The 27,613-nt window shown below is 40.5% G+C and overlaps 1 protein-coding gene and 1 long non-coding RNA gene across 2 annotated transcripts in view; one reads left to right on the forward strand and one right to left on the reverse strand.

Annotated features, from left to right (window-relative positions):
* Positions 1 to 1,741: 1,741 nt before the first annotated feature.
* Positions 1,742 to 27,613, reverse strand: part of LOC141799770 (fibulin-2-like) — a 30,610-nt gene continuing 4,738 nt past the window's right edge. Inside the window, exons 3-17 of the mRNA XM_074682128.1 lie at positions 18,658 to 18,772; positions 18,178 to 18,304; positions 14,570 to 14,771; positions 13,643 to 13,849; positions 12,770 to 12,880; positions 12,134 to 12,235; positions 11,297 to 11,428; positions 7,715 to 7,852; positions 6,503 to 6,643; positions 6,044 to 6,172; positions 5,321 to 5,446; positions 4,870 to 4,986; positions 4,654 to 4,782; positions 4,163 to 4,286; positions 1,742 to 2,654 (exon numbers count right to left, since the gene is read on the reverse strand). Coding sequence (XP_074538229.1) covers positions 2,297 to 2,654; positions 4,163 to 4,286; positions 4,654 to 4,782; positions 4,870 to 4,986; positions 5,321 to 5,446; positions 6,044 to 6,172; positions 6,503 to 6,643; positions 7,715 to 7,852; positions 11,297 to 11,428; positions 12,134 to 12,235; positions 12,770 to 12,880; positions 13,643 to 13,849; positions 14,570 to 14,771; positions 18,178 to 18,304; positions 18,658 to 18,772 — 2,258 coding nt within the window. The 3' untranslated portion in view covers positions 1,742 to 2,296. The remainder of the gene's footprint in view (positions 2,655 to 4,162; positions 4,287 to 4,653; positions 4,783 to 4,869; positions 4,987 to 5,320; positions 5,447 to 6,043; positions 6,173 to 6,502; positions 6,644 to 7,714; positions 7,853 to 11,296; positions 11,429 to 12,133; positions 12,236 to 12,769; positions 12,881 to 13,642; positions 13,850 to 14,569; positions 14,772 to 18,177; positions 18,305 to 18,657; positions 18,773 to 27,613) is intronic.
* On the forward strand, positions 2,560 to 7,721 carry LOC141799771 (uncharacterized). Its single transcript, XR_012599262.1, has 3 exons — positions 2,560 to 2,674; positions 3,534 to 3,627; positions 6,863 to 7,721. It is a non-coding gene; the product is annotated as an uncharacterized LOC141799771 (long non-coding RNA).

The following is a 27,613-nucleotide window of genomic DNA, read 5'->3' on the forward strand; positions in this document are numbered from 1 at the left end:
AAGAAGTGATGACATGGAGGCTGGCTGAACTGGAGAATGATGGCCGAACTGTCATCATCTATTTTCTTATGGACCTTTTTTTTTCACTTTCTATACACTTTCTTACTTTTGTTTTCTTGATTGCTGCTGTGACTTCAATTTCACTGTACCTGTTACAATGACAATAAAGTTCTATTCTATTCTTTAACATTTTTGTTTGTCAAAACTGTAGTAAAGATATCCATATAAACATTTTTATAGTATAAATATTTTTTTTTCTCTCATTATAAAATACTATGACTGTTAAAACCACTAGTTATAATTAAATATCAAATGGCCCCTGAGGCCTTATTAACCTCACTCACACACAAATGAATCTGTATATTCTCCAGAGTATGACGCAGAGTCCACACAGTAGGCCAAATGATTCTGAGGAATGTCCTCCTACAGTTCATCTTCTTTTGTCCGGCAGATTTGGAAACTTCCTGTTCATGTCTTCAAACCTGTAATAGATGTGTGCGTCTTCCCCCTGTCTGACATGTGTGATTCACTGTCCCTGACACTCAGCACCACCTAATCTTGAAGAGCAGATAAAGCTAATTAGGGGAAAGAGACATCAATCACAGCTGCAGGGCTCGTTATGTACTGTACATACCTCCAGTGGCATCTGAGTCTCTGGGTGTGTTTGAAAACTTGAGTCAGTCTCACACAGACACACACAGCTATTATTATGAGTTATGTTAGGAGGAATGACTTGGACTTGAAGGGTGAGAAAGGTTTATTGAACACTTCCTTGAATCTTTGGAGACTGCTCATTATTTTCTACAAGCTGCGAGTAAAACTAGAGCAGGATCTCAGGTATGACATTCAATTCGAGGGAATGATCTCTGACATTGTGGCTCATCTTGGAGAACAGAAAGCTGGCGAGTAGTTTTGTTGGGAAGTGTAATGTGTATTAATACAGCTGTCAGACACACGCACACCCTTTCCGGTGATTAGAGCAGGTCCACGAGATTCACTGAACTCTAAACAGAGGTTGATTACTTAACAGAAATCTTCTAAAATACTAACTTTTGTTACATTAGAGTTCTCTTTCTACTCAAAAACTTCATTCACCATTTTCTGACTGTAACTGCTCTGTTGTACATAACAGTATTTTAAGGTGTAATTCTGCTTTTGTCCTGTAGGTGGAAGCCAAACTCTATGTTCACCCCTACAGCAAAAATGAATTGAAATATGACTTTACAAGAGATTAATACAAGATGACAAAAAAATAATTTAGAAATCAAACACCCCAACATGAGTGCTTTAATTAGCTGCCATAAAAATGTATGTGCGTGTTGATTGATGATGCTCACACTGAGCTCTCAGCGAGGTGTGAACAGGTATCTAAATAGGCCTGGATGTTTACTGTGTGACATGCCCTGACAAGAATGGATTATATACCTTAACTGCTTCTCATGGGAATAAGTTTCATTATCAGCGTGTGTGTGTGTGTGTGTGTGTGTGTGTGTGTGTGTGTGTGTGTGTGTGTGTGTGTGTGTGTGTGTGTGTGTGTGTGTGTGTGTGTGTGTGTGTGTGTGTGTGTGTGTGTGTGTGTGGGAGAATTGGGTCATATTCATACAAGTTTAGAGGACAAGAAACAACAAAACACAAACACACACACTCAAACTGCTCTGGTGTTTTAGGATATTTTACTAAAATATTTTAAAGCATAAGAATCTAGCATAAAGAATATGATACATCCATTCATAATGTGCCTGATACAAAAAAAAATACACCATGTAGAGCGATATAAAATTATATAATACTTCAGAGACAAAACAAGAAGAGCAGCACAGGACAGAAAAAAAGACATAAAGTTATTTAGGCACTGTATTATAACATATAAAACTTTCTTCTGCTTTCACCAGTTTTTTAAATTTCATTTCTTTTATGACAGGATAATATGAGTAGAAGTCCCTCAGAGTAAAAACAGCCCGGGCTTGATGCCTCACTTATTAAATAATACAAAAAAACATGTCAAATTGTTTTATCCTGGCAGGAAAATAAATACTCTGTTCTTCTCTGTTGTTTCTTTTGATCATATTTGTTCTTTTGGAAAAATAAAAGCAATATTCAACTTATTCTTCTGAGTGATATAAATTAATGATACTCTTATAAGACATTTGAGTCAGAAATAGAAAATAAAAGTTGATCTCAAAGAGTAGGCAGAGTTAAGTACACAAACCAATCATAGCAGACAGTGGTATATTCTATTACCTTGTTAAATAGTGATGTGAAATGTCCTCATGAGCTAAATAAGAGTCTCTCTCTGTTAGAGTGAGCTGGCTGTGATGAAGACGTAGATCCTGGCATGGAACGTAGTGAACGTCCCCTGTCTCCAAAGCTTCATCTCCACGTTGATCAAGAAATCCCTCGGACCCTCCACCTGTCGATGTAAATACACAGCGCCCGTGTAGGCGTTCAGCTTCCGGGTGCTGAAGTAGTTCTCCTCGTTTCCCTGCGTGATGCTGACGATGACGTTGTCTCCGGAGTAGGCAGGGGACGGGCCGATGCGGAAGATCTGCGCAGGGATGACGATGTTGGACTGGAAGCTGAGGTAGTAGTAGGTGATTCTCAGAGGAGAGTTTTGACACTCAAGGTAGTCGGGACAGCTGATCCGCTCACAGCGACTACAGGGGACATGGGGGAGGTAAGGATATTTTATTGGAGTTGAAATTCAAAGTGCTAGAGGGGGTTAAGAGTGCTTCACACAAGAAAGAAAAGACATCAGGACAATGTAAGGCAAGATAAGTCTTATGGGAACAATCAGATGCTATTAGGTAGTTCAGTAGGAATTTATGATAATCCAGTATTGACAAAAACCTAAAGGGGAGTTTAAAGTATTGATGAAACAGACTTACTAAATATTGATGCCTTAATGTGACTTAAACAGGCATTTAAGGCCAACAGCATCATGACTGATCTCTTCTTTATGGCCATTTTAAAGGTTTTAGATATATAATGTTCATTATAGGTGCCACCAATAGTCTCTTTACATTTCCTGTGGCACAGATAAAGAGCTCAAAGATTGATAAATTACATTTCCTCATAGACAAACACAACATAAAGATGTACAGGTCAAGAAGTAATGATAGATACAGGCTTGTCCCCAGGGGGCGCCAAAGTTGACATTGCAAAAAAGTGTCCTAAAGGAGCTTTGAAGGTCCCATATTATGCAAAAATCACTTTATTAAGTCTTTTAGTGAAATTTGTGGGTCTTTGGCTTTCCTCCCAGCCCACAACATGTGATAGTTAATGACCAAACCTGTACTTAGTAGTGCTTGTGAATGTAAAATCCTGACCTAAAACAAGGTGTTTGGATTTGGGGGATTTGCCAACGTCAGCGACCGATCAGGAGCAAGTCTGACCTGATTGGTCCACGGGAGCAGATACCCCCGAACCCACTCCCCTTCATGCTGCTGGAGAGAAATCTCTCCAGATGTGTCAGTTACACTCAGTAAAACTGTGCATGTGTGTGCTAGTCGCTTCACGGCCGACTGCTTTTCCAGCTTTGGACAGTACAACAGAGGGCTAGCGAATAGACTGGTCCTGAATCCAGGCACATTACCAACCATCTGCCAACAAATCTCGGACCCTGGTAATGTGAGTATTTTAAATGCTGTGTGCTGTGGAGCAGATGTAAGAGCTTTTCCTCACTGTCCCCCTGTCTCTGTGTTAGCTTCAGGATGTTAACTGTAGCTGCAGTTAGCCTGTTGTTTTAGCCTGTAATGTTACGGTAAATGAGCTTCAATGTTTTCTAAACATTGTGAACTTGGAGCTCGTGGCACCGCTCTCAGTGACGCGGAAGAGCGGGGCGGTATCAGCGGTGGATCATTTACATATGAAGGTCACGCCCACTAAATCAGAGCGTTCTGAACAGAGGGGCTATGAGAGCCTGGAAACAATGCTACTGTGCTTGATTTATTGGCATTTTGGACCAAAACATGTTACTACCATTTTATGAACACATCAATGATCCAAATTAAACTGCAGAAAAGGAGCATAATATGGGACCTTTAAAGGTTTTTCAAGAATAATAGGATCCTTAACATCCCCATAACATCCCAGCATGTCAGCCTTACAAAAGATCACTGAGGTATCATGTTGTAAACACTGGTACGATGGTTTTATGACTTACGTGTCGGACACTTTACGGTAGTTTGGTGGACAGTTAAGTGAAAGGCAGCGGTATCCTCCTTGGATGTTGTAGCAGGTCTCAGCTAAAGAGCAGTTATGGGCCCCTGTGGTGCACTCATCGATATCTAAAACACACAAGGGCTAGTTTACCGCCAGGAGCTGAGGCAATGTGTGTTACTCACCGGAGAAAATTTCATTCCTGGAACTTGCATGATAAAAACGAGCCCTTGTGGGGAACAGAAACTAGTCCAGTGAAAAATTCAAATTAGTGAGATAAGATTTTTCAGGCAATAAAACTTTATTGCCTGTGTAATTACTGAGCCTCTGTAAAAGAAGCAATTATATTTATCTGAGCATAACCAGCGCCATGCACTTAATGTAAAATTGAACAGATGTAGAAATGTTTAAAATCTAATTCAAAGCAGAATTCAATTAGGGATGTGTGATGAAGCAGCTATAGCACAGTATAGTTCATACAGTTTTCCTTTTTACCTCTGCATGAGCGTCCATTTGGAGACATGGTGTACCCATACTCTGGACAGGCACACTGGTAACTGCCGGGGACGTTCACACACTTATAGGTGCAAAGGTGGCCGATACTCTGGGTGCACTCATCGATGTCTGGACAAACACAAAGAGGATTTATTGTGTGAGGCAAACAAGCTCCGACACAAGTGCTGTGTAAGTAGGAGTGTAACACAGCCTCACCATCACAGGTGTGCCCGTCTGCCTTCAGGTGGTAGCCCTGTCTGCAGTAGCACTGGTAGGATCCGTACATGTTGGCACACTCCTGGCTGCACGGGCTGGCCAAACACTCATTCACGTCTGCAGATTAGAGGTTGGAGCTCATTACTGCCACTTTCCACTTGATCAAAGCATTTTCTATGTTTTTATCCCATCATATAAACATGATGTTGTTATTAAACCAATTATGTTTTTTAACTGGTTTTGCTGGGAGGCATTGGATGATGTACAGCTAGCTTCCAACTGCAAATCCTCCTTTGCAACGTGCTGCACACTACATGTTTGATATAAGCTTGGTGTAGGAATCTGCAATTTTCAATCACACCCATATTCACAAAAACATACAACCACATGCAGCAACATGCACACATGGATGCACACACACACGCACTCTCACACCCAGTAACACACACACCTTCGCAGTTCTTGCCATCACCGGATAAGCGGAAACCACTGGTACAAGTGCATTCATACGAGCCTGGGGTGTTCTCGCAGGTCTGGGCACACAGGCGGCCTGGGTAGCGCCAGCACTCGTTTATATCTGAGAGGAAGAAAAAAGAAGAAGCAGTGTCATCGACATCGTCTGTGTTAGTGTGTGTTGCATTCATGTGCTTGCATCCATGTGTGCAAGTGCAACCAACCAAGCATGAGTGGGGTGGCGTACGTGTGCATGCCTGTGCGTGTCTGTGTGCATGTCAACGAGAGTGTGATGTGAGGGGACCAGCTGCCTGCTGATAGTCTAAACACTTGAGTGGAGTCCATTATCATGAGAGTCACAACACAGTGAATCACAAACAGAGGGAGCAGCAGCAGGGGCAGAGCAGAGTCCTCTGCGGCAGGAGACGTGATCGGCCCAGTGGATATACTGCAAAGCAAAGTAAAGCCGGGGAGGCAGCAGCAGCAGCAGCGGCAGCAGCTCTCCCACTGCAGAATAATAAACAGGAGCAGCAGAGTAGTCAGGCAGAGAAGAGGGGTGGCTTTACAGTGGTGTGAGGGAATAAAATAGAGCAATGAAGAGAGAAAGATTGAGGATGAGAATACAGGAAACTCAGCACAGTAGGAGGGAAACAAAATGCACAAAAATCTTCTCTCCAGGTTGGATTTTTAACGCTAATTCTTCTCATGATTGGTGACATACCGACACACATCCTCCTGAAGGAGTCGTACTGATAGCCTGTTTGGCATTCACAGCGAAAGGAACCAGGCAGATTGTGGCACAGCTGGCCTTCTCCACACCGATGCAGGCCGCTCTGACACTCGTCCACATCTGGAAGACAGATGATTGAAAAGAGAAAGAAATAAAAGTCTATAAATTTCTATAAAACCCTTCAACCACCATACTTTTAAATGTGTTGACCATTTTCCTTGTATAGGGGGAAGATTTTCCAATTTTTATAATGAATCAATGTGTCTAGCTTCAAAAAAGTACGCATTACAACAAAAATTATTCAAGTTTATGAAAATATTAATATGTTTTTAATAATCCAGAAAAGAGAAAAATCCTGGTAGGGACATGTATGGGCAACTGGGACAAAAGATTAATCTATTATTTCGTTCTACTTTAGTGTTTATTGTTTGTGACAGTTACAAATCATACCTATACATCTGGATCCATCAGGACTGGAGTGATAGCCTCGGCTACATATGAGCCTCCTCTGGCACACGAATGAGCCGACAGTGTTGATGCAGTTAAATCCTGGACTGCACGGCTGGGCCAAAGCGCTGCATTCATCAATGTCTGCACCACAGAGACGGAAAAATATGAAGATGGAGAAAGACACAAAGTCCCAGAGTATGAGAGACCTGAGGGCAGCTCTTTAGCCACACTGCAATTTCAAAGCAACCACACATCACACACTCGCGTTCCCCTTGTATAACTTTGTTGTGCATGCGTGTGTCTGACATTTTCTCGATCTTCTCATATCTCAGAGCAATTCTTTTACACTTCTTTTTACAGGGGTGTCGGCTGCCTCGACATGCCCCAGTTCCTGCCCCTGGGGGCTAATTCCACAGCATCAGTTTGTACTAGAGGAGGACGGAGGATTGGCTTTTATCCACCCCTTCTGCAGCCCCTAACAGCAACCTCTCTGATCTCCTGTCTGTGTGGCATTTAACCCCTCTGTCACTGCAGCTACGCTGATTCACCTGCATGGCGTGAATCTGCATCTAGCATGGACTTTGAGTCATCTGTGGGGAAATTCTGTGACTGTCCTGAGACGCTCATCTGTGCTTTGGCGAGACAAGACACCTTTAAAAAAACAAAACAAGACTTTCTGTGTCATAAGATGAGAATACAAACCCTTTGTTTTCTTGTTTATCCCTCGTCAAACGACGCATGTTCAAGCTGGATGATATTATTTTTACTTGGACAAAAATCACTTCACCTTATTGGTGAACAGGGAAGGTGATGCAGGAAAAGTAAAAGCGTGAAATAAAAGATTCACATCCATTTTACATAATATTAAAACTAGCTGAGACAGATGCATTGCAAAAACTGAAATCTAAGCATGTGTTAATGTAGTATTTCAAGCAAAAATTGACTGCCAGACTTAATATGAGCCACACTCTCCGGACAAGTCCATTAAAAGGTCTGATTTAAGATATAAGAAGACAATTTTCTTGCTTTTTCCAACTTTTCTTAATTTTTAGTTTACTTTCTAAAAGCAATTTTGCCTAGGTGAATGTGGCTCAAATGAAGCCTTTAATAAGACAATTTCTATTTAAGACAGAAAATTAATACTTGATTGGATTTCAGTTTATGTGCTGTACATATGTGCATTCATAACTGTAGGAAATTCCTTTTTCGTACCTCTACATCCACCCAGCGAGTCCCGGTTAAAACCCACTGAGCACTGAAGTGTAGGATTGCACCTGAAGGATCCCTCTGTATTCACACACTCAAAGCCAGGACCACAGTTATGACTCTGCTGTGCACACTCGTTGATGTCTTAAAAAAAGAAAAAGATTAACAAGTCAGCTGTGAGGACTGAAGAAGTGATAATCGAGCAGTAATATTCATCTGTAATAACTCGCTGCATGCATTGCTTTCAGTGCAGGTTACAAAAAAGATTTGCAATACTGTGTTTCACCACTGGATGGCACTGTGGTTAAATGGCAGAGTGAACAGGTTCTCGCTAACTGCTGTTCATCTATCATAAAGTATTCCCTTTCAATCTGCTATAGCAGTTACTCACACTTGATTCCCAACATAGGAATATAACCTGAACTCATTAGTCTCTGCACAATGAGAGGCCTGGATGAGTGTTTTATTTTGACTAGACAGAAACATCTGAGTCAAACTAGCAGAAGTCCTCTCATGCAGTGTGTGAATTAACATTTCTGAACATCCCCACAGAGTCCTCTCACACCTGTCTGCTAGGGGATTCTCCTGCCGTCAATCAAGCTCCCACATCTGTTGTGTAGCTTGAACCAAAGCTGGAGGGAAATCATAATCTCAAAATGGGGTGCATATGTTTGAACCTGCGTGTGTGTGTATATATGTGTGTGCATAATGGATGAGAGTCTTATGGCTAATTGCTGTATAGAGGCTTAAACCAGCGCTTGCAGGCTGCCGTGCTGATATGAGGTGGGTCTCTAAACACCTGAAAGTGATTGAGCATCTTGCTCCTGACATGAGCCTGGCACAGTCCACACAAGCAGACTGAGCCTCACACTGACAGAGGCAGAAAAAGAGAGAAAAGCCAGGAAAGGAGGATGAGTATGTGAGAGTGGTGGAAAAAGCAACAGGTTTCAGGAGTCTCCAGAGGTTAAAGGTCTAAATGTATGTATGTGAGAACTTCACCCCTGAACTTTTGGCTGTTATTTCTCTGTTTCTACAGTTCACGTTCGTCAGGATGTTTTAGCTTTGTTTACAGCACGGCTCTTTGCAGGTCAATCCATCATTTGTTTCACAACTCAAGTCCATGAATGGCTGACTGGCTATCAGGAATAGGGTTGCGCAATTCTGGGAATTTTCAAAGTCTGAGAATTTTTGTGAAATAACGACTTTTTTGAATATTTATATTTACTGCATTTACCTGATCACATGTATGAATATCAAACATTTTGATTTGTTATAAGCAGACATGCATGCAAACATGTTAAATACAATATTTTTAAGTGACACGATAAATCAATTCTCAGGGATTTTTTTCCTGGCTGAGTCTCACTGTCATGGTTATAGGCAAACTAAACCAAACCATAAAACACATTTACCTCAATACTACCATGGAAAATTACCTTGGCATGACTTCGAGACTCCAAATCTAGAAAAAAAGGTCTAATTTGAAATGCTGTAGGCTAGTGAAGTAGTGATCAATGATGATCAAATGTGCATGGAATTGTTTGCATATGTGATTCATGGTACACAGGTGAATTTGGATTTTATTCTGTTGTTTCAACCAAGATTGTTTTTGGAAAACCTAATCCAAGTTCAAAAGAAAAAAAAATCAGATACATTTCCAATGTTTCTGAGCCAGATTTCCTGGATATTTTAGAAAAATTCTTTCAAGTTGACTGCAACAGAACCCTGAAACCCCTTTTCAGATATTCCCAAAGCTAAAATTCTCATGGAAATTTTCAGGAAACTTTCCAGGAAATTCAAAGGCTTTTTGAATCCTGAATCTTCTTCTCTAGCACCACCATGAGGTTAAGTGTTGTGATTTTGTGTGAGGACAAACTGACAGGTATTCATCACCTGCAAATTAAAGATTTACAATTGTGTTTGATGGCATGTTGCCATGTTTACTTCAGCTAACATAGCGAGGAGTCATGATCTTTTTTTTGCCTATGAATATATTCATGCATTTTTGCACATGTTCCTATCTGATATACCTGTAAATAGATGCCAAATGATTGCATGCCCAACTTTCAGATCTATCACTACCTGCCCAAGTTTTTATGCTGGCTTGTGTTTTCATATTGAACATGTTTGATTTTAAAGTGCAATATAAATAAAACTAAACTGAAATGTAGTGTGTGTAATGACTATTCTGACCTGATTGTAGCCACTTTCTGTGTGTGGGAGTGAGATGTTTTTGACATATTTATAAAAGCATCCAGTGTCCAATCTGAGCTTTTTTTTATTTTTTACTTCTCACTATTATTAATCCAATGAAAAGATTTACAAACAAGTTTCCAATATGTGGTGAAATGCGTGGTGAGGGGAAACAGTGGTGTTTGCAATAAGTGGTAAAACTTCCTGTTTTTCTGACCCCTGCTTCATCTGTGCCCCTTCACCTCAAGTGCCCGTTGTGGTGTTTGTGCGGGTGACAAAAAAAAAAACAACAGAGGTAAATCAACTCCTATACACTAAAAACGTCAGAAGTGAACTAACTGTGTCACATCTGTTGTTGTTTGTCTACATTTATTATTACGTTTGCTCGCTACATGCTAAGCTAACCTAAGCTATATTCAATGGCTACACATAACCCAAACTATTTTTAGCAAATTTGCGCTTTAGCTACTACCAATTCAAATTTGCAGGTAAAAATGAACATGTAAACATTCATCCAGATTGTACTGATTTTATCTGTTTTTGAGTCAGTGTCTCTACAAGGAGGAAGGTGCTTTAAATAAGGTCATACTTCTTTAACAAGATTGTGTAATTTATAGTATTAACTAAGTCATTCTGTTTAGAGGAGGGGGAGGGAAAGAATTCAGTCTATCTTAGTTTGGTAACTTGGTTCATTTGAGAGAGATGAAGAAAAAAGGGCGTTTCATTAACGGGTCTTTGTAAGTCATGAATAGGGAATAGGTAGCAAAGTGCGATGCTAAGCAGCAGCTGTTTGGCGGTTCACTATCGAACATACATTCTTGTTAAAATCTCATTTAGCCTGATTAAACATTCCTTAAGTTCAGGAGTAGCTGCACATTAGGCTCCTTAGCTGAACCCACAGAAACCCATCTGCAGAGGCAAGCAGCACATCAAGCTAAAAGTCATCTGAGGGGTCCTTCCTTTATGAACGAGACCTCTGCACAGGGCAAATTTATGGTGCATGGAAATAATGAGACGTACTGGGAGGTTTACTACTGCGTCTAAAAGTTGGACACCACCCACACAGCAGGTCAGGCAGTTCTTCATACTGAGAGTTTAACAGCAAGTAAATACAAGCAAAAGAGCTCCCTGGACTAGGATTTCTTCTTCTAACTACTTTTCTGCGCACTTGCATGTGAAATAACATGATCACCAGATTAGAAGAGTGAAAGAAATCATTTTCAATGCTTATTCTGTCGGCTGGTAATAGTGATTGTTTGCCTGAACAATGTGTCTTCTTCCTCATATTGTGAACATGCTGTAGTACAAATGTTCTCCTGCTGGTATCTACAACATATTCAACATATTCACTGCGAGCGGAAGAGAACAGTTTAACGCTGATAAGGCGACGTGTACCTTCACAGATGTCGTTGTTGATCTGGTATCCCGGGGGACAGGTGATCAGTCTCTGACAGATATAACTCCCAGCAGTATTCACGCAGCGCTCGTTCAGCTGGCAGGCATGCGCAGACAAACATTCATTTGTATCTGAAAGTGTAAAAAAAGGAGTATAAGACAAATGTGTCAGTGTGAATAAAGAGAATAAATGATGAGAAGTGCACAGGAGAAGCTGCTGGGTGAATATCTTTAGGAGGAAAAAAAGCAATGAGATATACAAAATATACCAGCGACTGAGCAGTGGTCTTTTTGAAAGAGTCAAAGGCAGATTAAGGGGACAAGTCAGACCCTCCTCTGGGGCAGAGATTAAAGATGAGGCCAAAGGGTATCACATCCACACGATGAGAAATTTGTCATCACAAGGAGCCTCTCTTTGAGACTTTGCCACAGTTTGTTTCTGTCAGGAAGGAGACAGACCAAAGGTTTTGGCTCAACTCAAAGATACATCCCAGAGGTGGAAGCCTGGACACTGAGAGCAGCAGATGATCAGTGTCCCTCTGCTGTGATGTGTGGATTGTGGAGATGATTCCTCTGATAGGAGCACATTTCAGATGCAAGATGAAAAGAATACTTTCTATTATTACAGCCTTGTCTTTTTTTGGTCAGTGCCACGGTGTGCTGCAGAGTGAAGGGGATTAGGGCTGTATCTCCTCTGAAAATCTACAGGCACTGATTAGAGAAAAGTCAGAGCCAAAATTTTCTCCTCATCTGAAACAAAACTCCTCTGACTGAGAAGGAAAAAGTGAAATTTGGACTTTTTTTCGCTTCTCCTTGGTTGTGATGTACGTTTCTTACCCTCACAGGAGCGTCCATCAGCCATTAGGGAGAATCCTGGAAAACAAGAGCACTGAGGCCTTCCCCCTATGGAGGAGCAGTGTTGCTCACATGGGCTGTTCCCTGAAAAATAATACTTCACAGTGAGGACAAATGAAACATAACTCATAGCTGATCCACTTAAGAGTATTAAAGGTGAAACAGGGCACAGATTTGTGGGTCTTGGTAGGGACAAACACATTATTTGTGTTTTTATCTTTACTCATTTCCTGTTTCCAGGTTGATCCCTGACAGGGTCATATTCTATTTCCTATTTTTTGGCCCATAGTGTGGTAGACCTCCACCCTGGTGTTATGGAAACCAAACAAGAGAAACAAAAGTGTGACCCTGAACGAATTATGACACCGAGGACTCGTGGGAGTGAGTCCCTGATGCTGAAACAAACTAACCTTTGAAACCATCTCACTGCTTGTGTTTTGACATTTGAAGCACGCTTTCATTTAATGTTTAGAATAATAACCTGTCAGTCTATGACAACCTGTGCCGGGAGATTGGAGTACATTCAGATGCCTGTTCTAGTGTCTGTTAATGACACAGGGATGAATGAAAGCGCTTGTTGAAGCTTCCTTTCCCATCATAACGAGGCATGTTTCTAACCTTCACAGGGGTTGAGTAGGACAGTTGGTTGGGTGGGAGGCGGTAGCGTAGAAGCGGGCTCCTCTGCTGCTCTGCTATCCTCTTTCAGCCTGTTCTCCTCGTCCGTCGTCTCTGCAGGAACATGAATAATCACATCACAGGGGCGATGAATTCCACTATAATCAACAATTCCTCCTCTCCATCTACTGCGGCCTTAGTTAGAGGCTTTAACCTTGAGCAGTTCCACCATTTTCATGTAACAAAATGAGGCCCGCAGACACAGATGAAAGTTGTAAGGGTTGTGAAGGTGAGACAGGAAAACACACTGCCCGCAGACAAACATTTGGTTTTATTAGTGAGCCCCATCCTTCACTGTAATTTGCAGGGAGCTCTGGCATTAGAATCCTGTTGGGACAGGCTTGTGTAGGCGAAAGCAACTGTTGATTAAAGTCTGGTGCTCTGCAGAAACGTCACACAGCGCGACATAAAAATATTTTCAAACTCAACATCTGAGCAGACTCTCAGTCCAAGCAGAAAACATTTTCTCTTTGGCACAAAAAAAGCTTTATGACAACAGGAGCAGAGATGTGATTTGCTTAGCATTGCTGTCCGTCCAGGAAAGGGATGTTGGTGTGTGATTAGAACAACTATTATTAGGCAGTATCAGGCCTTGCAGACAGGAAGGAACCCACACAGAGCAGGAAAATAATACACTGTGGATGTGTAGACAAATTATATCAAATGTGCTCTTCCTGACAGGCCAGCAGACCATAAATCTTATATCAAAGAGCAAATCACATAGAGAGATTCCCTTTCCTGTGCTCAGGTATCAAGAGTGGAAATGTGTGCTTGCACTGTGAGACCGAAAAACAACTTTGGTGGTCTTTACTCTACCTTGTGCACAAGTGGAAGCATCCTCCTGCAGCACGTATCCAGGGAAGCACTCACACCGGAAGGAGCCTGGAGTGTTGACACATCTGTGGTGGCAGATGTTGCCCTCGTATATCAGGCACTCGTCCATGTCCTCCACCTCCACCGCGTTCTCTCTGTCCTGCTCCTCCCCGATGGAGAAGGCCTCTTTAGGGTACGGACTATCAGACACTGCAGCACAGGGAAAGACACTATTATTCTCACAGGCGACAAAAACTGTAAAGATTAGCTTCTGGGTAAAATGTTGACTTCCACAAACGGCAAACTCGCCGGGAGAATTTCCTGCCTCGTTCATTTTATTGTAATATTTATTTTAGCAAGTACAAACAAGCTACAACATGCCAAATTATTCCTATTGTAAACAAGTTTGGATTGCTTTGCCAAAGATGGAATTTTGAGGCTATATTTCTGAAGTTTCCTAGTTCCAAAAAATGTCTTTTCCAATATTGTGCATTTTTGTGTTGTGATATAAAAACACATTAAATGCACATAAAAAAAGAAACAAACTGAGAAAAATCAGCATCTGATCCAAACCATTAGTGAACTGTGATTAACAGGCTACTAGTTTACTGAAAAAGATTTAACACAGCGCTGTGCAGACTCAGACAGGCTCCAGATCTCTTAGAATTTCAGTCCAGAGGTGATTTGGTCCATTATCCTTCGTTCTGGGGGCCAATGAGGCGAACCATTCCTCAGCAGGGTTGCAGGATCTTGCTCCTATGCTTCCTCTAACAGCCAGTATAAAGAAAATTGATTGTCTTAAGTTTCAGCCTGGGCTTTTCCCTGGCAGTGTAAATTATGTGTGCCACATGCCCGAACTCAGCCTAATCCCCTCCTTTTACATTTCTTTCTTCATGTGTTTTTGTTTGTGCAGGTATCTGTTGACTGTACCTTTTTTTGGCGGTAGAGTGGAACTGACAGCAGGTCTCTCTCTGACAGGATGCCAGCCGTCTTGACTCCCTGCTCTGCTCCCCTCCCCCATGCAGCAGGTCTGGAAGACGTGTCTGCAGTGGAAGCCCAGGTAGTGGTGGGCCTCACAGCGAAGGCCCTCTCTGCGGAACTGCAGTCCCAGAGAGCAGCAGTCGCAGCACTCCTGCAAGGTCATACAATTATTGTAACACAGGTAGTCATGTTGATAGTTGAAACTGCTGCACTTGGAAAATTGTTAAATTATTAATCTGAATGAGTAGAAAAAAAGTTTGTACAAGTTAGTTTTTAGTTGTGTTTTTTGATAGTTCAATCAGGTCTGTTTATTCAGCCAATTTATCCAAACAGAAATATCACGAAACCCATTGCAAAGATTGATTTTTTACGGATCCCTACATAAGCAGATATTTCCTTTTTTTCATTGTTGAAGACACTTTTTTTCTAGCATCATATTATTGATTGTGTATTTAAATAGTTGGTGTCAAAAACATTAATCCTTTAATTAATGAAATTGGTGATTCTTACAGATGCAGTAAGCATTTAAACCTTTAAATGACCAAAACATCAGTGCAAGTTCAATTAAAAGCATCAAAACACTGAAAGTGTCAAATGTTAAAAGTGTTTGTGACAAAACAGAGTCATTTACAATGTCTTCTATTATTAATTTATAGTTACTAATGTTTTAATGTGAACATCTCAGTGATGTGGCTGGTTGAGGATGGACTCATCTCATTACTTTTTCCCCTCTGGGTTATTTTGCGACTTCCTGTCACTAGTTCAAAAACATCAAATCTGTTGCTTGCATTTCCGTTATATTTCTGAAGACCGACTTCTTTTATTTCCATATTTTCTTTTATTTTTAAGGTCTAAAGCCACTGGTAGGGGCTAGGTATTAGATGTTATACATGTTCCGATGCATGGATTGCTTATAGGTCACACATCTGACTGTTTAAAACATAATGGGGTGTAGTTTTATTTGTGCTGTACAAATTGGCAAAATTGTGCAAATGCAGTTATTTGGATAAATTATGTGATTGTGATCATCAAGAAAAGTAATGAGTTTACATTGTAACTTTAAAATCTGAAAAAGCTTGAACAGTACTGTAATAAGTACACCACGGTTTACTGAAGAGTTTGTTTCTGTTTTTAAATGCTGTTTTATGTTTGTATTTGTGTTTTTAGATGCTATTGATTTAGTTTGATTATTACTCTGAGAAAAAAAAAGAATTTATACTTCTTCAAAATCTTAATCTAAAAAATGATAAGGAACTTATTTTTAAAGTGCCACATGTTATACACACGTGCCAGTCACACTTGTAACAATCTGCAGGTGAAGTGAAAAGGGGCTCTGCTTTGTAAATATTTCAGTAAAAGATCTTAAGCAAACTCCTTAAAAGTGCCGGATAGAAAACATTATATTAAAGGAATATTTATTTTTCTACACTAAACTCTTTGCACCGTTGATACCATAGACCAGGGGTCACCAACGTGGTGCCCACAAGAACCACTTAAGGTGCCTGCGAGGCATGTTCCAAAAAAAAGCTCTGGTTACAATGGAGCTTCTTACTATCATCATTCTTCTGTGAATCATTCATTATAATTGTGAAATAATAAATATTGATCTGTGAGCAGTCTGTTCACCTAGTATTACCACTTCTACAATGATTAATGTTATTAAAAAGTCATCTATGCAATTTTGTTCAGAAAGTTTTCGTCAGACAAGTAGCCCTTCGTGCCGCTCATTTCCCAGGAGGTAGCCCTCGGGCTCAAAAAGGTTGGTGACCCTTGCCATAGACTGTATAACTAATGGGCGTAGTCTCCCCAATGTCAACTGTCTGTTTCCGAAATGGAAAATGAAGCAAATCAGCTACCACGGCCATAATAAAAGTGGCAAGGGCTTTGTGTAGAGCTATAGGGCGCATGTCAGTCACGTGACCTGAGCTGAGCCTCTGATTGGGCGAGCTTGCTATCTTTATATCCTCTTAACTACTGAGTAAGAAAAAAAATCACCCCCCGTACAGTGTGTGCTCATAGTAGTAGACATTTTTTTGAACCAGGCTATAAGTAGTGTGTTTGTGACTTCCGGTACTTCAGAAGCCAGCCTCAAGCAGACACTCGAGAAACAGCAGATTTTAGTACTTCCACATTGTCTCATATTCTTAGACCGGAGGTTGCAGCTTGGTTGATACAGACCATAAACAATGTGTGTCCGTCAGGGTGTCAAAGAGAAACAAGAGCATTTCTCTGATGTTCCAGTTTTTGTTGTTATGTTAGTTTACTGTTACTGCCATAAACACACTGCACACACACAGGGAGCAGTGGAGCAGCTGATGCATGCACAAGAGGTCAAAATGTTACTAGACACAGAAGCGCACGTTTGGCCATTTAAAGCACAAATCCAGTCTTCTTTGCTATTACATAATTGCACGTTCTCAAATTATGATCGCAATTGGGTTGATCATGCAGAACTAAGTCTCATGATGGAAATGAAAAAAGAGAAATGTCTTTGATTCAACACGAAGAGAAGTACAGTACCTGGCACAAGTAGTAAATGAACTATGCTGTTATTAGACCAATATTTAAGTTTTTGATAAAACTCTTTTTAACTTCTGTTTTTTTACACCTTTAAAGGTAATCAATAAAAAAAATAGATAAAATTGTTATTTTACTCGATTCATATTAGCATTTTAGCACTGAGTTCAAAGCTGTAGGCTGTTCCCCGGAGCTAGTGTTACACTCTCCATCTTGTTGAATTCAACTTTGATGATTACAAGCATGTACGCGGAGCCCCTTTGCTCTCACACACAGCTTCTCACTCTGTTTACCTCCACAGCTCTCAGCAAGATCACCACTTAGAGTGCAGGGGGGGCACAGCCGAACATACAACTGAAGTAATGACCGCTGTGATGTGCAGAGGCTGTAGATGGCCCAATATTACTAAATCTACAGGGGTGCTGCAGAAAGGTGTTGAAGGGTGATATTTAACAGCAGAACTGTAGCATAGAGTCAATAATGGCCACATACTGTTCAGGGGCCTCAAGGCAAGGCAGTGAGTATCCTACCACACAGAGTTCAGGTTGCAAAAGAGTGGCTTTAAGAAGCTAGAAGACTTGACCCTCATTAGCTGCCGTATTAGCTTTGTGTCTAAAGATACCACAATTTAGCCACATCAATTATCGGGCTGTGGTTTCACCTTTTCAGCGGAGCTGCACAAATGACACCTGATTTTTTGAGTCTACTTTAAAGACAGAGATGTAAAGCTTGAGGACTGTGGGAATTTCCAGTTGTAATTAGCTCTTAATCATCTTTCCTTCACAGAACAAGCTGACTAAATAACAGGGAATTGGCACCACAACGGCAACACTCAGAGGAGATACCTTAAGGATAGCTGCTGCAGAGAGCTTCTTTCTTGTCACTAACACACGTGTTTCCAGTTCCACTGAGACTAATTCATTCATCAATGGCTAATCGAGCCCGTATCAGGCTTAATTTGAGGTTTACAATGTCATTAAGTTTGACTGTGAACCCAGTGAACTGTATTTGCCCTCTGCTGTCTGGTCACAAATACTTGCCTTGTAGGAATTGATCCCACATTTATTGTTGGCATCGCTGCACGTGTTACCCACTCTGGCTGCGTTTATTCCGGCCAAACACTGACTTTCTCTCTGGAAACCGAGGCAGCACTGTTGTTGGGCAGTCCTGGCAGAAAAAAAGCACACAGAGGAGAGGTCTGCACAAGTTTTGGAACTACAACTGTGGCCCTACAGCAACAAGAAGTGAGTTGGCTGTTAAATCAAATTAGAGGAGAAAATGAAATCAAGGTTTAACCAGGTCATCTTTTCCAAGAGTACAGGGGATCTGATGTGATTGATCTTATGAGAAAGAACCTCATTACAGCATTTCTTTATCATGGTGTCACTTTACTGATCCAGCTTCAAATCACCTTGTTCATAAGTGTAATGATGCAGATAAACAGCTCACCCATCCACATTAGGATGATGTACAGTCTGCAGAGCCAAATGACGTGAGCGGACGCTAAATAATGGCCTTACCAGCAGATGGAGTGCCTATCTCTTGTGGGTAGCTCCATGTTGTTGCAGTGACCATTAGCCGAAGCCCATTTCTCTCCTGTCTCACAGCAGGTCGTCATCAGCTCCTTGGCAGAGACTGTAATGAAACACAAACACACTGTTCCAGAGGTATCCCAGCAATCAGTAGAGACAGAGTTTCAGAATTCAGGACTCACAATGTAAATCCAGAGAGACGAAGACAAATGACAGAATTATACAAATGAACAAACCTAGTTAAAGGGTATTTATGGAAATCCACTTGTCACAGAATTAGATTTAAAGCTGCTCAGTGACTGCATGCTAAGAATAATATCTGTGTTTTTCTTTTCAGACTCTTTGACTCTGCTCTCACTTTCATTGGCAAAGACAAGTATGAAACCAAATCCCAGATAAAATTACCTTCAGAGTTGGTTACATCCTGGCAAATCAAAGCAGAGGCTGAGTGAAGTGGTAACAAATTATCACTTCATTCCAAACTGGGTCAGGGTGCAGACGGGGCAAAACACGTTATCCAGTTTACTGGGAAACAGTGCATGTGTTACTTCAATAACAGGGCAGTGCATTCCTGCTTTGATTTGTGGTCCCTGCACTACTGTAGGAGGAAAAACTCATGTCAGACATGTCTTCACCTATGTCAGGAACACCTTACAGGTCAGAATGTTGTTTGTGTTGGATATAAATAAAGTAAATGCTTTTTTTTGTTGTTGTTGCTTTTTTGCAATACTGGGTTGAATGTTTTTCCTTACTTGACAAAGTAGATCTTTTCACTTCCACACCACTGGATTAAAGGCAATAAATGCTTTTAGACTCTTGTCACATTGAATAAAATGTATACACTGGTTGGCTTTAGTTCCTTACATCAGTTAATTCTTAAGAGTCAATTCTAACAAATGTAATTTTTCTTCAGCTACATCAGAAACTGAAAAGAAAACATGTTTTAGACTAGTCATGCTCAAAGTTACTTTGCAGACACTGCTTGTGTGAGTATGCTAGCTTGTTCGCAACAACTAATACAAACATGCTAATGGTAAGCAATTAACATGTATCATATTATTAATAAACTGTTTAAAAACGAGCATGCTCTTTAAATTACAGTAACTCCACAAACATTTAGGCTAGCAAGAAAATTCAAACGGGGCCCTAAGAAAAGACAAGCTTTTCGGTGATATCCAGTAGGGATGTCCCAATCTGGTACACTGATTGGTATTGGCACATATAGCTATTTTTGGAGGATTGGAAAGCATCGGTTGTCGTTACCTGATAGGGAGCATTGGAAACGTGTCCGCTGTGTGGGACTACTCTTTGGAAAGCAGGAACAATAAAACAGCATCTTGCAACATTTTTAAAGTCAGTGTTCCTAAAGGAGGTACCAACAGGGCTCACTTAAATACAACAAATATGATTCGTCATTTACAACAGTATCACCCAACGGAATATAGGATTTATCTGATAAAGGTATTGGTATCAGATCCATATCAGCAAAACATACCATGAAAAAATTGGATCGGGTCGTCAAAGATCTGTACTTCCCTTATATCCAGAATACTGAGGTACTGCATAGGAATCCACAAAAACATGACTTTCAGTCTATAAAATTCTGGGTTATTTGGGACGATTATGGCTCTGTACAGTAAATGGAAACCCAAAATGTTGCATCTAATAAACTGGAATGTTGTGGAAAATTTTTCCTGAGCCTTCGAAAGTACTCTTAGTCTGATTCACCAGGCTACACAATCATGTTACAGCAAATGGTCAAAACTCAGAATCAGACCAGTGACTGCTGCACTGAGGTCTAGTACCTTTGTATATGGAGTATGGGCTTAACCAGCTAGTTCAACAGTGCTTCATGGTCATTTGATCTAGAAACTGGCACATGGGTTTCACACAGTTTCGCACTCAAGTAGAAGTGGCCCAGGTTTGATTCCAGCCAACAGCTGATTCCCAGCATGTCATTCCTTCACTCTCCTGGTCTCCTGGTTTCCTGCTCCGCCCACTATTCTATCCTTTCCAAATAAAGATGTAAGGCCAAAAAAATTGGATTTTGGAAAATGTAAGGTCTATACTTTACAATTTGGTTAAAATATGTACAAAAATCAAAAAATCAACACCAAACAAGTTCCTAACTCATATTTTTAAACAGGCAGACACCTTCAGTAGAACCAGACTAATGGTGGTCAGAGAACTGCTGCGACTATGTTGGGATTGGGATGCAGAAAGCCAGAGATGGATATAGAGGGACAAAGACAACAATAGCAGCAACTGAGGCCTTTCTGTCTGGCGAAAAAAAGGCCTCCCATACATCAATCAAATCCACAATACCCCTTATTGCGCTTGACAACTTAAAGTCTCTAGGAACTCAAATTGAATTTGTAATGAAGTTAATTCCCCTCCTTGCAATGTCAGATAAGTAGGTTGTTTAAACGTGTTTATTTTGCTGTAAAACTGTCTTTTATTGGCGTTTGGATCCTGCATGCAGTGGACGATTGAGGAACTGCAACCTTACTACTAGTAGGTCATAAACTTATTTTGAGGGCACACCATGACTGTACTAAACTGAATTGAAATCAATATGTTTCAAGATATTTCCTGAAAATCTGATATTTTTTATCATATTTACTACAAAGTTTTAGCCTGTAAAACAGTGACTAACTTTTTTGACAGTGAAAATGCCAATGCCACCCTCAAAGCAGCTGAAACTGGCACAAATAACCGTAGATTAATCCGTAGAACTCATTAGTCTAGCATAGCATGGTTTGTTACAATGTGCTACAAGCCTTTAATGTGTGTGTAGGTCATTCAGAGGAAAGCCAGAGCAGATACCTCCTCGCATTTCTAAACAGATGAAGTGCAGAACAGACATTTAGGAGTTCGCAAGGTCATTCTAGTGTCTTAACTTCCACATCCACTTTATTTTGGTCCAAATACCTCTCCTTGACTTTGCTATACATAAGAAGACCAAAGCAATTACTCTGAGGATAGAGCTGGCTGCTACTGCAGCGTGCATGATTTAAAGGTTTAGAAATGAGAAAATCTAAAGCTCGGAGGCACAGTGACTCTTTGATACATAACGACAGAATCTGTGCCAGCCATGCCGTTAAACAAGAAGTCCCTTTGAACCTGAGTGAATGTATATTAAAAGACAGAGTCATAATTATTCACTACTTTCATTTTCTCCAGGTGGAGTCAGCTCACTCTTCCTTAACATTACACTAATTCTCAAGATTGTGGGATGTATGCAGAGTTAACGTATACACACACAGAGGATAAAGTGGATGAAATGAAACAGAAATTGAATTTCTTCAACCAAAGAGCAGCAAGGGATGAAACAATGATAAACTACTTTAGCTGAGCTGTGTCATAGTATAACCAGCTCCCCTCCTGTCTCCTTGACAGACCTTCTAATTAAGCCAAGATCACAACTTGTTCCATTCAGAGCCGTGGAATAATTGGCCAAGCTGATTTATTGCACTTGAAAAACGGAGATGTAAAAACCAAATTTGAAAGGTGGAGCATCTCTCTATTCCAGCCCTGTCATTATATCTGGTCATTAGAAGCTCTGACACCAGATGCTTTGCTCTTTCCCAAATCCGAAAGTGGTGACATCACACCCTCTGCAAATATGGAGCAAGAATAACAACCAAAAAAGGGGCAACTCTGAACATGTCTGGAGGTGTCATAAAGCGGCGAGCTGCCACTAATCAGGGCTCATGTGTCTTGGTGGTGATTTACTGTACAGGTGGGCTGGAGAGAACAAGACCAACGATGTGGATAACAGCACACGCTAAGGGTGCATGACATACAAACATGAACATGTCAGATGATTGATGATGAAAGCTTAAAGCACCTCCATGTGTTTGTATGTGTCAAACCAAAGAGGGAGTGACACTGTTCTTCTCACCTCCAGCCAGAGTCCTTGAAGAGATATCGTGTCTGTTGAAACACATAATCAGTGTCCAAGAACAGCTGGCTGTGACATAACAGGGAGGGCTCCCCTGCTGTCACCATGACTTCATCCTTCAAACGGCCAAATCAGGTTTCAATTATTGACAACTTAATCTCCTCTAGGCTGCGAACCAGAAGTCATGTGATGCATCTTTTTGTTGAGTTAATGGGGGTTTAAGTAAGTTGATGTGAGCTCATATGGCTTGCCTCAGTCTTTGGTGGTTTTATATGGAAACTTCTAATCAAATTACAACTCATGTGGTTGAATAACCTGATGTAACACCTAAATACATTACGCCAGGAATTCTCACTGTTGATTTGTGAGATTAGCGCATCTTACAGCATGTGTTTCCTTAAGATGGTACACATGTTCCTGACTCATCCAAGCAAGCACACACCCTTGATGATCTGAAAAGTTTCAGCAATCTAACATCAGCTTCAAAGCATTCTTTTTGCATATTTAACTCATTTAGTACATGCTCCTGCACGCTTCTGACCAGAAATTCTCCCAAAGTCCAGTAATCTGACCCTGTTTCCTGTCGCCTTCTTATTATGTCTCATGTATTCCAAGGTGTGTGCACAGAGTTGAACACAGGAAATCTGCTCATTTCTTGCCAGAGGAAATCCATCTAAATCCTGATTCTGGAACTGATGGACAAAAATAACACAGCGGCAGCGTATTACCTAATCAGCTAGTCCAAGGGTTTCACACATCCAATTATAAGCAACTTATTTCTCTATTAGACCTCATTATATCTATGAGGCATTAATGTGAATTAGCGAATCATATTAAAGGGATAATTTGCTATTTTATGAAGTGGGGCTGGATGACATACTACTCAAAAGTAAATTTGTTACCCACAGGTGACACAGGTCAGCTCAGCCTCTTTTTTTGACCAACAAATCACAGAATAAACATAAAAGCTAGGCCGTCAACTGCTACAACTCTGCAAAGTAACTTAGCTCAATTTAGGAAAGTCTGATCCAAACATCAGTATCTTACTCTGCCATCTTGAAGCGCATTTGTTCAAGCACTGTGCAAGGATGCACCAATCAGCTGATAAGGTCTGCATGCTTCAAAACAGTGGACACATGTGGACACAAGAAGATATCATCATAAATTAGTATGAAGAGGAAGAATTAAAATTAGGGATGGAAATCGAAAAACCAGTTCCTGTTGAGAATCGGTAAGAAATGTTTCAATCTATCGATATCATTAGCATTTGTGCTTAATGATTCCCTTATCAATTCTGTACTTTGTGCTGGAGCCGCCGGACCTTACGTAGACCAGTTTGCTGCAGCTGCCTTAGCTTAGCAGTTAGATAATGTTTCCCAAGAAAACTGATTCAGGATTTTCAGCTTGAAGTTTTGCTGAAGAACTGACTTCATAAAGAAATGAACATTACTCTCTCTCAGGAGATCCATATTTAGTACATTCGAAATGGTATAAATCACCTTATCTACCAAAATAACAAAATAGCACAAGCTTGATGCTAACGTAAATGGGAAACTGCATTGATATGCTAGCAGTTAGCATACACCTGTATAACTTCAGCTTCAGAATTGAATTTCAACTTCCATCACAGAAACATATCACATCAACTCTTTGTAAAAAAGATAACAGAAAATTTCAAATGTCAAAAGTTACAAGGCATTGAAAGGCTCATGGCTGACTTCATAACTACGGAAAGCTTCCAAACAACTTAAACCATTGCTATAACCACTTTGAGACACTAGATGGCCTACTTGAATTATTGATATATTACAAAATAGTACATCAACATCACATTGTGTGCAATTTTTTACCTGTTTCTGTATAATTATGCCCAGAAATATCCAGACTTAGGGACCAATTACATTTTATTCACTTTCAGTGTAAACTCAATTAAATGCTGTTGACATAGAAAACCTGTAAAGCTACTACTTGTACCAAGAAAATTCACAACAGGAATTGATAAGGGAATCGATAAAGAATCAGATTGATAAGCAGAATCGATAAGGGCATCGGTATTGACAAAATCTTATCAATTCCCATCCCTAAGTAAAACTCAACGGACTGAAAGTAAGGGAGTAAACTCTTTGCAAACTGCTGTTACCTGGTGCAAATGAGTGAACGGCCCACTGTTTTCCTGACTCTATTCAGTTTTTAGAGGTTGATTTAGCAAACCAGGAAAGCTGAATGGAAGGCCAACTTCAACAAAATTATTCTGCTCTCTCATTCCTTAATATTATGAGTCATGTTTTGCACAATATGTTTTACCCCATCAAAAAGCTACTTTTCTAGTTCTCTGACAAGTTTCTCTACAAAGAGGTCGAACCAGCATCATCCTAATATACTCACTTTTAAGTACATAATGCAACCCCATTTAAAAAAACACATATCCCCTTAATGGTCCAATGGGGAAGCCCCCTATACAGAAAAAAATCCAAAAAGGTTTTGAAATTGTAGTTTGAAAGCTCTATGGTTTAATATAGGCAATGCCATTAGAGTTTTGCTTTTAAAGCACTTTGAAGTGCTCCGTTTATGAAAAGCGTTTTATAAATACACTGGTGTTGCCTTAATATAATGTATTTTTAGTAAAGTGTCTTGTAAATACATGATATGTTTATTGGTTCTTTTAACATAAAAAAACAAAAAATGCTTGTTTTGTTCACCTGTTGTAAACATCTGTTTGCAGCTGCACTCTGCCTCTGTGCTGACGACTGAATTGCAGATAAATACAAGCAGCAGATCTGTTATTTAGTTACAATTTATCACCATGCAGTGGGTTTCTTTTATGAGTGGTTTTCTGCATTTGGAACAGATGTTTATTTTAATTTGTAAGCATGGGTAACAAGTGGATCAGGCGGTTTTTCAGTAAGGACATGTTTGCGAGCAGGAGATGCGCCAAATTCCTGGAAATGACCTGGAAGGCACCCCAGATTAAGTGGGGTAAGCTATCTCTTTCACACTGATCTTAACACTGATGTTGGTACAGTAGGAAAAAAGCTCTCACATGGCCAGCTCTGGAATCCTTCCTCCCTCTCATCCTGAGTTAAATTATACATCTGCTCAGCTCACTCCCATATGCTGCATGTTGTGGCAGTGCTGTTGATCAAAAAACAAGACTTCCTCCAGTTCAGGTCAATGGTGTACTTCATGTATGGTGAAATCAGGAGGGAAGTAACTGAGAGGAGAACACGTGAAGGTGTGCTTCAGATGGAGTGATTACTGGGAGGACTGGGAAACCAGCGGCCTCACGGGAGACGGGTAATCACAGCAGCTCATGTGGGAGCAGTGAGCAGCGTCTGGCAATCAAGCCACAACAGTGCTCTCATTCATCACATGGGTATTATACTGCTCACAGGTACAACCCCCAAAGAAACCCTATACCAGGTTCAGCCCGGCATCAAAAAAACCCAAACAATCCCATCCCCCATTTTCAACACACTGTGTCTGGTTGGGAAGACAGGGCAAACAAGCAGGAGTTACTGACTGAAAGAGGGAAATCTTGGTCTGCTCTCCACAACAAATTGAAGCTTATTTATGTTAAGTCAAAAGTGGTCGTATTCTTGTGCATGCTTTCTTTTTTTCTCTCCAAATAACTCTCTGCTAATGGAATTGATAACAGGCATTAGTCAAGCTCCTTATCAGCCGGGTTTTTCCTGTATGTGCTTGAACATGTCACCGCTCTGGAAATCTTCCCTCAGTCCAGTGACCTCCACCAGTAAACCCTTCCAGTGTCATTCCATCTTAGGGCCAGACCAGTTAGTACTAGCTCCTTACACTGAGGACAACCCCTTCTATGACATTATAACTCAACTAAATACCTGGATTTCATCCTAATGCACTTAAGAATCATTCGGAAAACCAGTCAAAGAAAATATCACTGTTTTCTCCAACTATATTTAAAAGTTCTCATTCTGGTGTTCACACGCAGTTTCACATTTCACCCAGACTTGACCTCAGTTTGAAGTTTCCTTCACAAAATATGGCTCAGAAAACAGCAACAGAAAGTCCAATACCTACATTTTCCAACTTTATGCCAGTCAATGAACTGACAGGTAGCTCACTCGCACAGAAGCACCACACACATGCATTCAGCTTACACTATACATACCGATGGGGGCCAGGTGCTGAAAGGAAAGAAAAGTCCTGACAGGTCTGGACAGAAATCATAGTCTTGTAAAGCAACTTAACCACACACACTTCATACTGGTTTTACTGGACAAAACATCTCAAACAAGATCTCAGAGGCTTCATAGTCCTCTTCTTTTTTTGTAATGAAGCCACTGACATGGTTATAGGGATGAAATGACAAGGTGAATACATTTCACTCATTCATATTTTAGATTAATAGGGAATATAGGATACCGAGAGACTTCCCTGAGCAATAAAGCCATAATGTATGGGGAGGTTATGGTCTAACTGGGTTTTCTTCAGCGGCAGCTTTATTAATCATTTACAATTATGAGACTGCATAAAATCACATTAGTCCTTTAAGCTAAAGAAACAGAAATCTTGATTGTTTTATGGCATTAAATTAAATTAGGAATAAATTAATTTTTAATTGAATGAGGTCGTGCTTCACATTTCAGTATAAGACTTGGTATTTCTCTTATATTTTTCACTGCACAGCTCCTCACTCTCCAGACGTTCATTTTATCTCTTCATCACCTCCTCTGCAGTAGATTGGTCTGTTCACCCTGAAGGGGAGATGACCTGTTTGAGAAAATACTGCTTATTTCATCAAGGATACAATCAGGAGGGAACTCTAACGGGGACGATAAAGGGGATAAACTGCATTTTTCAGGTGCTCTCATAGGATCTATTCAATGTAAATAATGTGCCAGGCTTTGTATTACACACTATTTACAAACCTCCAGAGAAATGAATATAGAATTCTCTCAACCTAAATGCATGAAAATGAATAAATAGGGTGTATAGCTGTCTCCTGACTCAGGTGGATAAATGCTATCCAGGGAACACAGACCTTCCATGGAGGATTGTTTTTCC

Source organism: Halichoeres trimaculatus, unplaced genomic scaffold, assembly GCF_033239565.1.
Source record: "Halichoeres trimaculatus isolate MK-OKI-2021-1 unplaced genomic scaffold, fHalTri1.1 fHalTri1_scaffold_11, whole genome shotgun sequence".
In the NCBI taxonomy this organism is placed as follows: Eukaryota; Metazoa; Chordata; class Actinopteri; order Labriformes; family Labridae; genus Halichoeres; species Halichoeres trimaculatus.